The sequence below is a fragment of the Notolepis coatsorum genome (assembly GCF_963971535.1).
Source record: "Notolepis coatsorum genome assembly, contig: SCAFFOLD_810, whole genome shotgun sequence".
NCBI classification, from domain to species: domain Eukaryota; kingdom Metazoa; phylum Chordata; class Actinopteri; order Aulopiformes; family Paralepididae; genus Notolepis; species Notolepis coatsorum.
This window is the reverse complement of record NW_028174658.1, coordinates 5,001-21,377: the sequence shown is the minus strand read 5'-3', so window position 1 is coordinate 21,377 and position 16,377 is coordinate 5,001. Positions and strand designations below refer to the sequence as shown.

The 16,377-nt window shown below is 40.9% G+C and overlaps 1 protein-coding gene across 3 annotated transcripts; it reads right to left on the bottom strand.

Moving 5' to 3' along the window:
- Positions 1 to 8,251: 8,251 nt before the first annotated feature.
- On the bottom strand, positions 8,252 to 15,268 carry LOC311247508 (macrophage mannose receptor 1-like). Of its 3 annotated transcripts, none has more exons than XR_014620849.1 (5): positions 14,671 to 15,268; positions 13,724 to 13,916; positions 12,935 to 13,018; positions 11,442 to 11,562; positions 8,252 to 8,852 (listed from the first exon to the last, which is right to left on the bottom strand). XR_014620849.1 is itself a non-coding variant. In XM_084338548.1 (4 exons), the coding sequence occupies exons 1-4, from the start codon at positions 14,672 to 14,674 to the stop codon at positions 8,849 to 8,851; spliced, it is 285 nt and encodes a 94-aa protein (XP_084194674.1). In that variant the 5' UTR covers positions 14,675 to 15,268; the 3' UTR covers positions 8,252 to 8,848. The 3 variants fall into 3 exon arrangements, 1 of the variants encoding a protein (XP_084194674.1); XR_014620850.1 differs by having other exon boundaries at positions 11,450 to 11,562; XM_084338548.1 differs by lacking the exon at positions 11,442 to 11,562.
- Positions 15,269 to 16,377: the final 1,109 nt, after the last annotated feature.

Below are 16,377 nucleotides of genomic sequence, written 5' to 3'. Positions count from 1 at the left end.
ATTGTACCCATTCTGCAATCTGTTAAATAAAGTTTTCATTCATTCATTCATTCATGCTCTAAGACAAACTCTAACCGAAAACCAACTTCGAAAGAGTGCCTAAGCAGCAAAAAAAAAAAAGAGAGTGACTGATAGTGCCATCTAGTGGTAAGGTAAAAGTACTGTATTACAACACTCTCACTTAATTTTACAATGGCATTCAAGTCCCTTTAAATAATATTACAACACTCCCACTTAATTTTACAATGGCATTAAGTGCCTTTAAATAATATTACAGCGCCATGCTCTCCTTCATAAAAAGAAACGTCAAGAAAAAATATATTTTAAACAGCAAAAAAAAAATACTTTTTACAATGCTTTTACTGGAACTCTTTTTCACATTATTTCAGACTTGCTTTGACTAGGCAGCGTTCGGCGTTCACCTGTCAAGCACAAATAACCACTCTATTTTACATGTGAATTACCAAAGTGCCACTTAACCCTTTCACTGCCACACGACAGAAGGTTAACCCAAATTAAACAATTACATTTTTTTTGTATATATATATTGAACAATTAACAATATTCCTGTGAATGCATGAGTACACTGAATGAATACTGAGAGTATTACTGGCATAATAGATCATGTAAATAGAATTCTTACAATTTCTGGATTAATAAACCATCCTCTGACAAGCATGTTCTTGAATAATTTGTGTGTTTTTGAAACTCAATGCCTCTTATCACCTCTGTGGGGGGTGAGTGGGCTAATAATTCACAAATTATATTGTGGTGCAGGTATTCTAGCTAAACAAAACAGTGATAATGACACTTTTGAATGGTGTGAATTTAGTCATTGTTAGTATAAATAAGAATAATCAATTTTGTAATGTTGGGCAATAAGGCATAACAATAGAGCCTCTTGATTGATTGATTGATTGAAAAGTTTATTAACAGATTGCAGAATGGGTACAGTACAGTACAGCTCAATACATACAATTGTTAAGGGGTTGCAGACCAGAGAAAGACTTTCGTCTTGTTTACATCAGGGTTCCCCATTTTCAATTCATCATAACATATATGACATACAGATAGACAGTACATCTATACATTTATGACATATCAGATTTGCAAATACAGTACTGTTTGTGATACAAAAGTGTCCAGAAAAAGAGTGTATTTGACGTAGAAACTACATTGGAGGAGGTTGGGTGGGGGCTGTACATTGGAGGTGGGGGGGGGACACACATTGTACACTGTACATTGGAATACTGACAAAGCCATACTTGGTAATTTATTGTACAACTGGGTTAGGACATTTGTAGGGGCCAGTTTCGAATTGCAGTCTCCCGTAGGTGTTTTTTGAGAGTGTTATTGAAAGTGGGTAGTGATTCACATTCCTTTACAGCTTTGGGTAGGGCGTTCCACATTGATGTGGCATAATTGCTAAACGTGTTTAGTCCCTTGTTTGAGCCGAATCTGGGTTTTACATGATTTGTGGAGCTCCCTCTGGTGTTGTGATCATGGTATTCACTGACCTTTGACATGTACAGAGATACATGAGAGATATTTAGAGAAAGTAGATAGATTTTGGGGGGGAATTGTTAATTCTACTTAAACTTAATGCAACATCTATAATAGTAAATATCATTCAGAAAACAATATGTTGGGTAGGAGTGGGGGGGGGGGGGTTGGGTAGGAGGGGTGGGTGGGGGACACTGTACAACTGTACAAACAACACTGTACATTGGATTATGAATGAATGTGGACTGTTCCATCAGAGGGGGGAGCTTCGATGGTCATGTAAGTGGCTACAGACCGCTGCACTTAAATATAAACATTAGTCTACCTGGAGACTCAATGAGGTAATTGTAGATGTCGCCATAAGACGCGTCTGGCCATTTAGTGGGATCATTTTTTCATTATCCTGTTCGGCTGAAAGGACATTGGCCACCGAAGCTCCCCCCTCTGATAGAACAGTCCACATTCATTCGAGCGTCATCTCGCGTCGTCCAGACTCCATGGGCACTCTGCGCATGTCCATGCGGAATAGGTGCTTTAAAATGGGCTTTTTCTCTGCCGATTTAGTTCTGATCGATTAGTTATGGGTCACGCCGTGTTCAGGAGAGCGAGGCGCATAAACGTCTATTCGATCATGTCTCTAGCACCCCCACAGCCGTATCGGCAACCACTTACATCACGGCTCTCGTCCACATTCATTCATATGCTCCCCCCGCAATCTCCTCCCCGATTTCAATGTAACGCGGAAGTGTAGTGGTCTTCGTTAAACACTAAAACTACGATACCCAGAGCTCATCGCACAAACCGGAAGCGAATATACGTCATCTTTCCTCGCCACGTCCTTTAACTATTCCTCACCGGCAACTTATCCAATTTAAAAGAAAATTAAAACATCTTTTCAAAATCTTTCTTCACATCTAGATTTGTAAATTCCACATAACCTTAGATGTTGTTCTTTAAACATTACGTAGGCCCCTTACCCGCTCGCGAATTGAACGCCACCCCATACGTTAGGCTAAAACCAAAGATTTTCGTCCATCAGCCCGTTTTAAACAGCGTAAATACGCCATTTCTCTCCGTTCTTAAAGCAATCAACTTATATACGCCAACTCCCGCACACCTTAGCTAGTATCCCTGCGTTTTTAACAACAATCCGACGGTCGCAACATATTTTAAAACGCATAATATTAGCTAAAATCAAAGATTTTCGTCCATCAGCCCGTTTTAAACAGCGTAAATACGACATTTCTCTCCGTTCTTAAAGCAATCAACTTATATACGCCAACTCCCGCACACCTTAGCTAGTAGCCCTGCGTTTTTAACAACAATCCGACGGTCGCAACATATTTTAAAACGCATAATATTAGCTAAAACCAAAGATTTTCGTCCATCAGCCCGTTTTAAACAGCGTAAATACGACATTTCTCTCTGTTTTAAAGCAATCAACTTATATACGCCAACTCCCGCACACCTTAGCTAGTATCCCTCCGTTTTTAACAACAATCCAAGGTCGCAACATATTTTAAAACACATAATTTGTTGAGCTGGGGACTATAAACAGAACCAGGGTGCATGGAAAGGGCTGTAGCGTATTTCTGTATGCCTAGCCCTGCCCCCAGACTTCAGAATGACCCAATCAAATGTGCCCTATCATTGAAATGCAAATACCAGCAGCTACGTCATGTACCACGCCCCTAGACGTCCGCCCCCAGACGTTGCTACTCATCCCAGCTAGTTCATTCGCAGGTTGCGAATGAACTAGCTGGGTACCCAACTAGTTCATTCGCAGGTTGCGAATGAACTAGCTGGGTACCCAACTAGCTCATTCGCAAAATGATCCTTGCGAATGAACTAGCTGGGTACCCAGCTAGCTAGGTCATCTTTGCGAATGAACTAGCTGGGTACCCAACTAGCTCATTCGCAAAATGATCCTTGCGAATGAACTAGCTGGGTACCCAGCTAGCTAGGTCATCTTTGCGAATGAACTAGTTGGGTACCCAGCTAGTTCATTCGCAAAATGATCCTTGCGAATGAACTAGCTGGGTACCCAGCTAGCTAGGTCATCTTTGCGAATGAACTAGTTGGGTACCCAGCTAGTTCATTCGCAAAATGGTCCTTGCGAATGAGCTAGCTGGGTACCCAGCTAGCTAATGTGTCAGCTAGCTGGGTACCCAGCTAGCTCATTCGCAAGGACCATTTTGCGAATGAGCTAGCTACTAGCTGAGGCAAAATTTGGTGTAAAGCCTATGGGACAAAGCCGGCTAGTTAACTAGCTAAGACACGTGCTACCTAGCTAGCTGGGTACCCAGCTAGCTGACACATTTGCAACCTAGGTAGTGAGCTAGCTCATTCGCAAATTTGTCTTTGCGAATGAGCTAGCTAGGTACCCAGCTAGCTAGGTCATCTTTGCGAATGAGCTAGTTGGGTACCCAACTAGCTCATTCGCAAAATGATCCTTGCGAATGAACTAGCTGGGTACCCAGCTAGCTAGGTCATCTTTGCGAATGAACTAGTTGGGTACCCAGCTAGTTCATTCGCAAAATGATCCTTGCGAATGAACTAGCTAGGTACCCAGCTAGTTCATTCGCAAAGACACATTAGCTAGCTGGGTACCCAGCTAGCTAGGTCATCTTTGCGAATGAGCTAGTTGGGTACCCAGCTAGTTCATTCGCAACCTGCGAATGAACTAGCTGAGATGAGTAGCAACGTATGGGGGCGGACGTCTAGGGGCGTGGTACATGACGCAGATGCTGGTATTTGCATTTCAATGACAGGGCACATTTGATTGGGTCATTCTGAAGTCTGGGGGCAGGGCTAGGCATACAGAAATACGCTACAGCCCTTTCCGTGCACCCTGGATCTGTTTATAGTCCCCAGCTCAACAAATTATGTGTTTTAAAATATGTTGCGACCTTGGATTGTTGTTAAAAACGGAGGGATACAAGCTAAGGTGTGGGGGAGTTGGCGTATATAAGTTGATTGCTTTAAGAACAGAGAGAAATGTCGTATTTACGCTGTTTAAAACGGGCTGATGGACGAAAATCTTTGGTTTTAGCTAATATTATGTGTTTTAAAATATGTTGCGACCGTCGGATTGTTGTTAAAAACGCAGGGATACTAGCTAAGGTGTGGGGGAGTTGGCGTATATAAGTTGATTGCTTTAAGAACGGAGAGAAATGTCGTATTTACGCTGTTTAAAACGGGCTGATGGACGAAAATCTTTGGTTTTAGCCTAACGTATGGGTGGCGTTCAATTCGCGAGCGGGTAAGGGGCCTACGTAATGTTTAAAGAACAACATCTAAGGTTATGTGGAATTTACAAATCTAGATGTGAAGAAAGATTTTGAAAAGATGTTTTAATTTTCTTTTAAATTAGATAAGTTGCCGGTGAGGAATAGTTAAAGGACGTGGCGAGGAAAGATGACGTATGTTCGCTTCCGGTTTGCGCGATGAGTTACTGTATAAACGGTTTCCATATTATAGTCCCTTTGCAGGTTGATGTGAACACAACATGCAATACAAAGATAATAAACGTACATACTAATTGTGTAGTAGTTAGTTATTATTATTGTATTAATATTCTACAGTATCGGCAGATCGCTGCCATCTCAAATGAATCTTCTGTACATCCCTGCAACAAGAAAGCCATTGAGAATATAATATATAGTGGGTAATTCTGAAGTCTGGGGGCAGGGCTAGGTAGGCATACAGAAATACGGATACACCGGTTCTGTTTATAGTCCCCAGCTAAACAAACTATGTGTTTTAAAATATGTTGCGACCGTCGGATTGTTGTTAAAAACGGAGGGATACTAGCTAAGGTGTGCGGGAGTTGGCGTATATAAGTTGATTGCTTTAAGAACGGAGAGAAATGTCGTATTTACGCTGTTTAAAACGGGCTGATGGACGAAAATCCTTGGTTTTAGCCTAACGTATGGGGTGGCGTTCAATTCGCGAGCGGGTAAGGGGCCTACGTAATGTTTAAAGAACAACATCTAAGGTTATGTGGAATTTACAAATCTAGATGTGAAGAAAGATTTTGAAAAGATGTTTTAATTTTCTTTTAAATTAGATAAGTTGCCGGTGAGGAATAGTTAAAGGAAGTGGCGAGGAAAGATGACGTATGTTCGCTTCCGGTTTGCGCAATGAGCTCTGGGTATCATAGTTTTAGTGTTTAATAATAATAACTAACTACTACACAATTAGTATGTACGTTTATTATCTTTGTATTGCATGTTCTTTGCATGTTGTGTTCACATCAACCTGCAAAGGGACTAGATGGAAACCGTTTATACAGTAACTCATCGCGCAAACCGGAAGCGAACATACGTCACGGCCGTGGTTCAAGTTTGCAGTTCCTTTCAAATATAGTTGTGTCTCAAGATTCAACGTTACAGTAGTAGAGTAGAGAAATGTTAGAATGTAATAGGACATGTATGGCAATCTGTCTGACAAGGATATGCGAGATTTGTTGATAGAAAACGGAGAATTGAAAATGATTTGAGAGAATATACTGTATTAATCCCCAAAGGGGGAAATTGATTGCCACCAGACGTATGTAACATAAAACACAAACAAAAAAAATATTATAATAGAATACGGCAAAGTGCTTCCAGACAACACATATGGATTAAATAAATTAAATAACACAGTATATATATTCTCAATGGCTTTCTTGCAGGGATGTACAGAAGATTCATTTGAGATGGCAGCGATCTGCCGATACTGTAGAATATTAATACAATAATAATAACTACTACACAATTAGTATGTATGTTTATTATCTTTGTATTGCATGTTCTTTGCATGTTGTGTTCACATCAACCTGCAAAGGGACTAGATTTGTATTACTGTATCTCTATCTCTTTGTATTTAAATGTCCTTATAATTTTTTTATGCTTGCTTATGCCTGTATGTTCTACTGTTGTGAAGCACTTTGAACTGCAACCTCTGTATGAAAAGTGCTATACAAATAAAATTATTATTATCCCATCACTGTCAATGGATGTCTTATTCTTTGACTTTGATACAATGGATATGATTTCTGCTTCACTGACATTTCCCAAAAACATAGACTGCAGTACTTTACTATCTCCTCTCCATCCTTCCTGTAATGGTTCATCGTGTTTTTGAATGGCATCTGCCAGATTTGGCCCCACATTCACAAAAAAATTGTTGAATTCATTAACCACCTCATTCATGTTTTTTATAGTCTTACTATTACTAATGAAATGGCTAGGCATTTTTATGGACGCTGATTTATTTCCCATTACCTTATTTATTATTTTTATTTCCGCCTAACAATCTATTGTAATAATCTTTCTTGGCCCATCTCATAATGAATACTAACTTATTCTTATACACTTTGTATTTAGTTTCAGCAGCCTTTTTTCTACATTTGATCAAATCTCTATAGTTTGTTTTTCTTTTTACATGCATTCTCTAACCACTTTGTTATCCAGCATGGTTTTCTATTGTCATTACTTTTTTGTTTATGTTGAACCATTGGGCAGTGCCTATCGTAAAGTGTCCGATAGATATTCAAAAAAGTATTGTAAGCAGCATTGACGTCTTCTACATAGACCCCCCTTGAAATGTATTAACGAAAATGTGTTATCTAATACTATACATTCACTAAATTGTTACTCCGTATAATAATTACAATTGGCTTCAATGGAATTAAACACGTCTTTCTGGGTCGATATCGCATTCAAAGTCTTGTATTTTATCGCCACATAAATATTCGTCTGTTGATTCTGTCATATTTCATGGAATATATATATATTCAACTGCCTTGCATTTCAAGTCACCGTCGACAAACACAGCTGCAGGTAGGATTGCATCCAGCTCACTCAATCAGAATGGAGTGATTGACAGTGTCGAAGGCCTTTTGTAGGTCCAGCATGACCATGCCGCAGTATTTGCCTGCGTCCACCTCTTGTTTGATGTGGTCGTTCAAATAGAGCAGGTGAATTGATGATGAATGAATGAAAATGGGGGACCCTGATGTAAACAAGACGAAAGTCTTTCTCTGGTCTGCATCCCCTTAACAATTGTATGTATTGAGCTGTACTGTACCCATTCTGCAATCTGTTAATAAACTTTTCAATCAATCAATGTGTCAGTGGAGTGGGATGTTCTGAAGCCAGATTGGAATTCGTAGATTAGATTTTTTTCCGCTAGGTACTTTTCGACCTGTTCGTAGACTATTTTTTCCATGACTTTCGAGATGGAGATAAGAATAGAAACAGGGCGGTAGTTGCAATGCAACATGACCGAATGATTGATTGAAAACTGTATTAACATATTGCAGAATGGGTACAGTACAGTACAGCTCAATACACACAATTGTTAAGGGGATGCAGACCAGAGAAAGGCTTTCGTCTTGTTTACATCAGGGTCCCCCATTTTCAATTCATCAGGACATATATGACATACATGACACACAGATAGACAGTACTGCTACATCTATACATTTATGACATACCAGATTTACCAGATTTGCAAATACAGTACCGTTTGTGATACAAAAATAGTCCAGAAAAGAGAGTATATACATTTGACGTAGAAACTGTACATTGGAGGAGGTTGGGTAGGTGGGGTGGGGGGGGGGGACTGTACATTGGAGGTGGTTGGGGGGGGGGGGGGGTCACCCCTACATACGATAAAGACTTTTCCGGTCCTGTCTTTTTTGCTACAATGATGACAAAAGTGCTTGCTTTCAAAATAATGTTTATTTAAGAAACCGGGAAACACATTTGTGTGTATATGCAGGCTATATAATGCATTATTAACAGGTGTTTCAGGTCTAAATGGCTTAGTACTGTTGACATTACACTGCTTGTAGTTATTAGTAAATCAAATAGCATTAATAATTACAGAAAATTATCACTAAAGTGCTATCTGTTGCAGCTGCACATGCAGCTGCACACTTTTCCATAAAAATAGCATATTTGGATAAGTTTGACCATTTCTCAAAAACAGAAAATCATGTATTCTTTTTAAATACAGAAAAGGATCACCAAGTTACCATTTCTCAAAAAATATAAATAAATACAGAAAATAAGCACTAGTTCACTCAGTGGAAATTTCTAGCTCAATGCGAGGTCTGCTGCTGCCGGCTAATAATACGGTCAATACGTGGGGAGATCTTTGACAAGGCAACACGCATGTCATCCTCAAGGCTCAACTTGGCCCTATATTTTGTTTTCAGAGCCGTCATGGATGAAAAGCCAGCTTCACACAGATATGTGGTGCTGAATGGTATCAACACCTTAACTGCTGCATCATGAGATACCCGACTTTCCAGTTGGTGTAGTCCACGACGCTGTTGTCGATCCAGTGCCACTCACCTGAAATAAGGAGAATCGGGATGAGATAATACTAATGCATGAAAAAACAGGTTTCAAGAGACTAAATTAAGTTTCGCATAGCGAAAGCTGGTAAGTAGCCACACACTATACCGAGCGACTGAACACTCGTTTCTCAAAGCCTTCCGTCACTTCTAGAATGGACTACAAGTGTTTTGTTGATTTACATCCACATCACTATTCATTCATCCTTATGCTGTTACTGCCGTCGGATTAGACTTTATTTGATTGGAAGAAGATCCCTCTGGAAAGAGTCGGGATTTGATGCAGGATATCGGCGGTATTATGCTAATTATATTTGTATTTTAACTAACCAGGTCGCAAATTAACCGCAAACAATAAAAATATTTTAGTTTGATCGCCACCGCGGTTGACCGCAGGCACTCGCCCACTATGGATCAGCCCACGCAAAATTTGTGTGTGTGTGTGAGAGAGACAGAATGAGGGGGAGAGAGAGGGGGAAGAGAGAGAGGGAGAGAGAAAGGGAAGGAGAGAGAGGGAGAGAGAAGGAGAGAGAAAGGGAAGGAGATAGAGGGAGAGAGAAAGAGGAGAGAGAGGGGGGAGAGAGATGGGGAGGGAGAGACACAGTGGGGGAGAGATAGAATCTGACAAGACAGAGAAATACACTTATTTGTTTGAACTGTATTATCCCTCGCCTGTTACACTTTGTGCATGTGTGAGAGAGAGAGAGAGAGAGAGTGTGTGAGATGGAGTGTGAGAGAGATATGGAGAGTGTTCATTCAGAGAGTGTTTGAATGAAGTACATTTGCTGAAATACAGTTGTTCTTAATTTTCACAGTTGTTCTTCATTTTCTCACTTGCTATGTGAGAATGTTAGTTATTATGTTCTCAATTCCCCTTGCATTGTTTGAGAATTGTGTGGAAGAGTTTGCTAGTTCTAGTACCCCTTTCGTACAAGTTAACAATAAATAATGGTATTAGGAATAACCACTGGGTTAGTATATTAGGACAAGTGCATGACAGTAAGGTTAGTTAGGGTTAGATATATTTATTAATTGTATTTCAGATATTGGTTGAAGAAGTGTGTCTTTAGTCGACAGCAAAAGATTGGATGAGTTTCGGCTGTCCTAACTGTGGTGGGAAGTTCGTTCTACCATTATGGGGCAAGGACTGAGAATAGGCGGCTTCTCTTTGATGACCCTCCCGGAGCTTGGATAGGAGTAGGTCTGAGGCAGCTGGAAGATGCAGAGCGTATAGGGGTCTTGAGGGTGTGTAGTTAGAGACCATTGACCGGAGGTAGGCGGGAGCCGTTCCCTTTGCCACACGATATGCCTGGTCGAGGGCCTTGAAGCGGATTCGTGCGGCAATGGGGAGCCAGTGCAGGTCCCTAAGAAGTGGGGTGACATGGGCTGACTTCGGTAGGTTTGAGATCAGGCGGGAAACTGCGTACTGAATGAGCATGTAACCAACAAGCATCTGTACGGGGGACTACCAAGGCTGAGCGACAAGGTGGCATCCAGGAGGATGAAACTTGCAGGTCACTGCCACCGACACCAGGTACTTCCGACTAGCAAGCTAGTGCTCTGGGAGCCAACACACGGGCGCCGACCAAGAGGATGTCCCACACCAAGCTAGTGCTCTGGGAGCCAACACACGGGCGCCGACCAAGAGGACGTCCCACACCAAGCTGGTGCTCTGGGAGCCAACACACGGGCGACGACCAAGAGGATGTCCCACACCAAGCTAGTGCTCTGGGAGCCAACACACGGGCGCCGACCAAGAGGATGTCCCACACCAAGCTAGTGCTCTGGGAGCCGACACACGGGCGCCGACCAAGAGGACGTCCCACGCCAAGCTGGTGCTCTGGGAGCCAACACACGGGCGCCGACCAAGAGGATGTCCCACACCAAGCTAGTGCTCTGGGAGGCAACACACGGGCGCCGACCAAGAGGACGTCCCACGCCAAGCTGGTGCTCTGGGAGCCAACACACGGGCGCCGACCAAGAGGACGTCGTCCCACGCTAACATATGTAGACATACTGAGGAAGGACGCAGGTGTGGAGAGCCCTACGCAACTGGTCGGATGTATGGAGGATCGGGATGATTGGAATCTCCACTGGCGAACCCGTCTGAGGACGGCCAAATTAATGAATGACTACTGGTTTATTGAAGGTTCCCAACCACAGCCAAAAGAAAATCAAGGAGGCAGCCTTTGCGAATGATGCACCAAAGCCATGGAACACCCTATGGACATTAGGCTAGATCACTAAATATTTTCAAAAGTAAGCTAAATACGTACCTCGTTCACCGTAGCCTTTTAATACACTCTGCTACTTATACTCATTACATGCACAGTGATTATTGTACTGTAAATTAGAGCGATTTTATTGCACTGCACTATTGCACTATTTTATGCTAATTGCATGCTAATATTATGCCTATGTCTATTTTATGTCCATTATGTCTACATTACTGCTGTGAAGGTGCTATGCAAATTAAGTTATTATTATTATTATTATTATTATTATTATTATTATTATTATTATTATTATTATTATTATTATTATTATTATTATTATTATTATTATTATTATATAGAGATATTCAGACCTGGTGACCTCTTGCAGAGAGAGTAGTGGCTGTTGCTGCATGCTGCCGTCTTCCACGTTCGGTCCACGTCCATGTAGACAGGGCTCTACGCTAACCTTTTTCATTAGGGGCACAGGTGCTCCTAAATGAAAACATTTAGGGGCACACAAAGAAATTTAGGAGCACAGTGAATTTTTTTCTAGTAACTGAGTTTATTAACAAACTCACATTTTTTTAAACAAAAATAAATGTACATGTATAGTAGTACTCTGTATGTGCATGTTCAAATGGGAACGGAACTGTGCAATAGCACCAAAGTCACTGGCCCACACTGTGTGTGCTAAACAAACTCACATTTTTTAAACAAAAATAAATGTACATGTATAGTAGTACTCTGTATGTGCATGTTCAAATGGGAACGGAACTGTGCAATAGCACCAAAGTCACTGGCCCACACTGTGTGTGTGTGCTAAACAAACTCACAAGGATGGTCTCTCCTTTCTCAATATGTACAAATCTCTACACTGGATGACTGGATGTGCCGCCGCGAGACGTTGTGTTTTACTACCGAATCTCTTCAGGTGCGGGTTTCCCGACACAAAGGGCGTATTGCCTGCCTGTTTCTGCAATATTTACAAAACATGACATTGTTTTCCAACTCTAGCCATGGGAAAATGTTTAGCCAATTCACGTTAAATTTGTATGTCTTCCCTCCGGCTCCAGTGGGTGTAGCATCGTTAGCTACAGTGGGTACATTGGGTGTAGCTTCGTTAGCTACAGTGGGTACATTGGGTGTAGCTTCATTAGCTAGTTAGCTACAGTGGGTACATTGGGTGCTACAGTGGGGGTAGTAGTGGGTGTAGCCTCGCTAGCATGCTGGCTAGCGTCAGTATCTTGGTTAACTATCACCTCTGTAACATGAGCTGCCTCGCCTGACTTCTCATTCTCCGGTACCTTTCGCGCAAAATAAAAATGAATGGGCAATACATGGCTGTATTGTCTGACTCAGACACTGACGCTCATAGATATATCTATGCTGACGCTAAAAATTACTTTCAGTTTCCAGTCGCGTGACCACAGGAAACTCTACTGTGATTTGAACGTTTATGCGGCTGTGAACTGTGGGACTTGTAGTTTTTTAACGATTCTCGCAGCGGAGAAAAAAAAGGACGAATGAGGCTGTACTCTGCACTCGCCGGCCCCACTCGCACGCCGTGCGAGTACTTGATTTTGCAGGTTCGCACACACATATTTTTAGGGGCATATGCGAGCAATTTGCTCGCACTGTAGAGCCCTGACACAGGCGTCGTTCATTGTAGGCTCGTTTCTCCCCCATTTGGTGTAGCATGTCCTTCATGCTCTGTAAATAACTATGTACAGATACCGAGATGTCACACCATGTTACCTGTACCTGTTTATTGCACTATGTTTTTTTTTTTATTGGATTCTATTATATGTTGTACCACTGTATTGCACATCGTTGCGGGCAAGACCACCCGCATTTCATTGTATACCTGTATGCCGTGACAATTAAAACTCTTGACTTGACTTGACTAGGAAAGAGGCCAGTTGTCCACCCACTTGAACCGGCCGCCAGTCTGAGAAAAGAGAAGTCACAAGAGAGAACAAGATCCTCTGTGAACAAACAACTGTCTGACCCAGTGTCCTTGACCCTTTCACTGTGACAATACAGAAGGTTAGCCCTTTACTATCACACAACCGACGGCGATGCTCCATCATTAGCTCCACGGATGCAGAGCTAATGATGGAGCATCGCCGTCGGTTGCGTGATAGTAAAGGGTTAACCTTCTGTCGTGTGGCAGTGAAAGGGTTAACACATTGGTTGCCAGCCGGATATGACAATTTATCGCTTGGATGCCACCACGTTAATCAATGGGAGGATGAGCACATTTGCGAATGCATAAACTATATCTTAAATTATGGCTATGTGTCTAATACACCCGTCGCTTATCAATGACTTGCTTGCAGTCAAAGATGTACAAAACGGATTGTTTTTTCATCAGTACATTTCCGTTTTATACCGTTTTGAATACGAGTATAGTTTCGGAGAGTTCTAGTAATTTCAGAGAAATTCCACGAAAATAGCCATTTACTGGAATACACAAAACACATTGTCATTTTCCGGCTGATTTATGAATAGTTTTCAAATAAACTATAGATTATCGAGAGTATTTGTGTTCTTATGCACGATACAAAAGCGGGCTGAAAAATAATTTATTCGTGCCACGCTCAGCGCCTAACGCCACACACAGAGATAATAATAATAATTTATGGATAATAACTTATGGATCTGCAGGGTAATGAAGGCTTGTATTATCGGGTTCAGGATATTGGCCAGATATGCGTCGTCTGCTTGGCACTGCCTCCTGGCCTCGTCCCACTTCATCTTCTGGGCCACCAGTTTGAAGGAGTCATTGCCCAGCTTGTAGAAAGTACTAGGTGACACGGTTGTGGCGGGGACCACTATCTGAGAATCTGACACAATATGAAACAGTAGTTGTCTTTCAGAAACAAAAGTATGACAGTGTGTGAATGTACCTTGAAATGGATTTAAAAAGCTAGATACATACACCCTTTCACTACCACACTACCAACGGGTTAACCCTTTCACTGCGACAATACAGAAAATATCACAACTTCATTGTACATGAGAATAATATAGTCCCCTTCGGATGTATATATATTTTATTATCTCGTTTTCTTACAAAGTACTGTATATCTTTATGTCATAAACTGCATCTTTAGTACTTGTGTGAATTTAGCCGTACTGTATTGTACCCATTCTGCAATCTGTTAATAACGTTTTCAATCAATCACATCATGGGGGGAAATTAGCTAAGGTTTGATTTGTTTATTTAAGATTGCAGAATAAATACAGTAAAAACAACTGCTAATTGGGGTTGCATAACAGAGAGATAGAAAGTCTTGTTTACATCAGGTTCCCATGTTCAATTCATCATGACATACAGATATACAGTACTGTTACATCCAGACATTTACTGTAGTTAGAGTATGGATAAATAGCTAACGTTAAATTAGGCTATCGATATACTAACGTTAGGTAACGTTAGCTAGCTAGCAAGCTAAGAACAACCAGTACAGCTAACATGAAACCTACTCTACTTTCGTTAACGTTAGCTGACGTTATGAAAGCTATGATCTGTAATGTCAACTGGATAACGTTAGCTATTTATTCATCTATGCTAATATTGTCAGCTTATTTACTCACCCATTTTGATGTGTGTTTCTCCCGATCATTCAATACATTGTTGACGGTAGAACAATGTAGTTTGAGAAGCCGTGAGTCCGTGACCACTTCCGGTAAAACGATCGCAATTTATCCGGCAACTTATCTAATTTAACAGAAAATTAAAACATCTTTTCAAAATCTTTCTTCACATCTAGATTTGTAAATTCCACATAACCTTAGATGTTGTTCTTTAATGTGTCACAGCAGCACAAACATTCCCCACATTTAACATTCACAAACACTGCTTAACGTTAAACACTAAAACTACGATACCCAGAGCTCATCGCGCAAACCGGAAGCGAACATACGTCATCTCTCCTCGCCACGTCCTTTAACATTCCTCATCGGCAACTTATCTAATTTAAAAGAAAATTAAAACATCTTTTCAAAATCTTTCTTCACATCTAGATTTGTAAATTCCACATAACCTTAGATGTTGTTCTTTAATGTGTCACAGCAGCACAAACATTCCCCACATTTAACATTCACAAACACGGCATAACTTTAAACACTAAAACTACGATACCCAGAGCTCATCGCGCAAACCCGAAGCGAACACACGTCATCTCTCCTCGCCACGTCCTTTAACGATTCCTCATCGGCAACTTATCTAATTTAAAAGAAAATTAAAACATATTTTCAAAATCTTTCTTCACATCTAGATTTGTAAATTCCACATAACCTTAGATGTTGTTCTTTAAACATTACGTAGGCCCCTTACCCGCTCGCGAATTGAACACCAATTACGTTAGGCTAAAACCAAAGATTTTCGTCCATCAGCCCGTACAACAGCGTAAATACGAAATTTCTCTCCGTTTTAAAGCAATCAACTTATATACGCCAACTCCCGCACACCTTAGCTAGTATCCCTCCGTTTTTAACAACAATCCGACGGTCGCAACATATTTTAAAACACATAATTTGTTGAGCTGGGGACTATAAACAGAACCGGGGTGCACGGAAAGCAATAGGGGGTATCTGCAGAGCCGCAGAGCCAGGCTGGACGGGTTGGAGGCGGTCTGGACAAGTATTAGTGGTCTGGACAAGTATTTGCACTACTGCGCACCATTTTCAACTTCACTTTCGTCTCGTTTACATAGGTACATAGACAGTAATGTTACATCTAGACATTTATGACATGTAATAATAGAGTAAACTTGTAAATAGACAGTAATGTTACATCTAGACATACCAGATCTAGTAATAATAGAGTAAACTTAACTTTCGTCTCAGTAACAATGTTCATAAAGTGTACATCTAGACATGATGTGTACATAGACAGTAATGTTACATCTCTAGACATACCAGATCTCAATAATAGAGTAAACTTAACTTTCGTCTCAGTAACAATGTTCATAAAGTGTACATCTAGACATTTATGACATACCAGATCTAGTAATAATAGAGTAAACTTAACTTTCGTCTCAGTAACAATGCTCATAAAGTGTACATCTAGACATGATGTGTACATATACAGTAATGTTACATCTCTAGACATACCAGATCTCAATAATAGAGTAAACTTAACTTTCGTCTCAGTAACAATGTTCATAAAGTGTACATCTAGACATTTATGACATACCAGATCTAGTAATAATAGAGTAAACTTAACTTTCGTCTCAGTAACAATGTTCATAAAGTGTCGAGTGCTACAGTGTAGGTTAGTTTATTAGGACAAGTGCATGA

Bases quoted from the DNA above. Each gene is read 5' to 3' on its own strand.
- LOC311247508 (XM_084338548.1), bottom strand. The intron at 13,019-13,723 runs GTTATTATCCAT...CTCTTTTCTCAG, and splicing joins ATTACCCTGCAGATCCATAA to ACTGGCGGCCGGTTCAAGTG.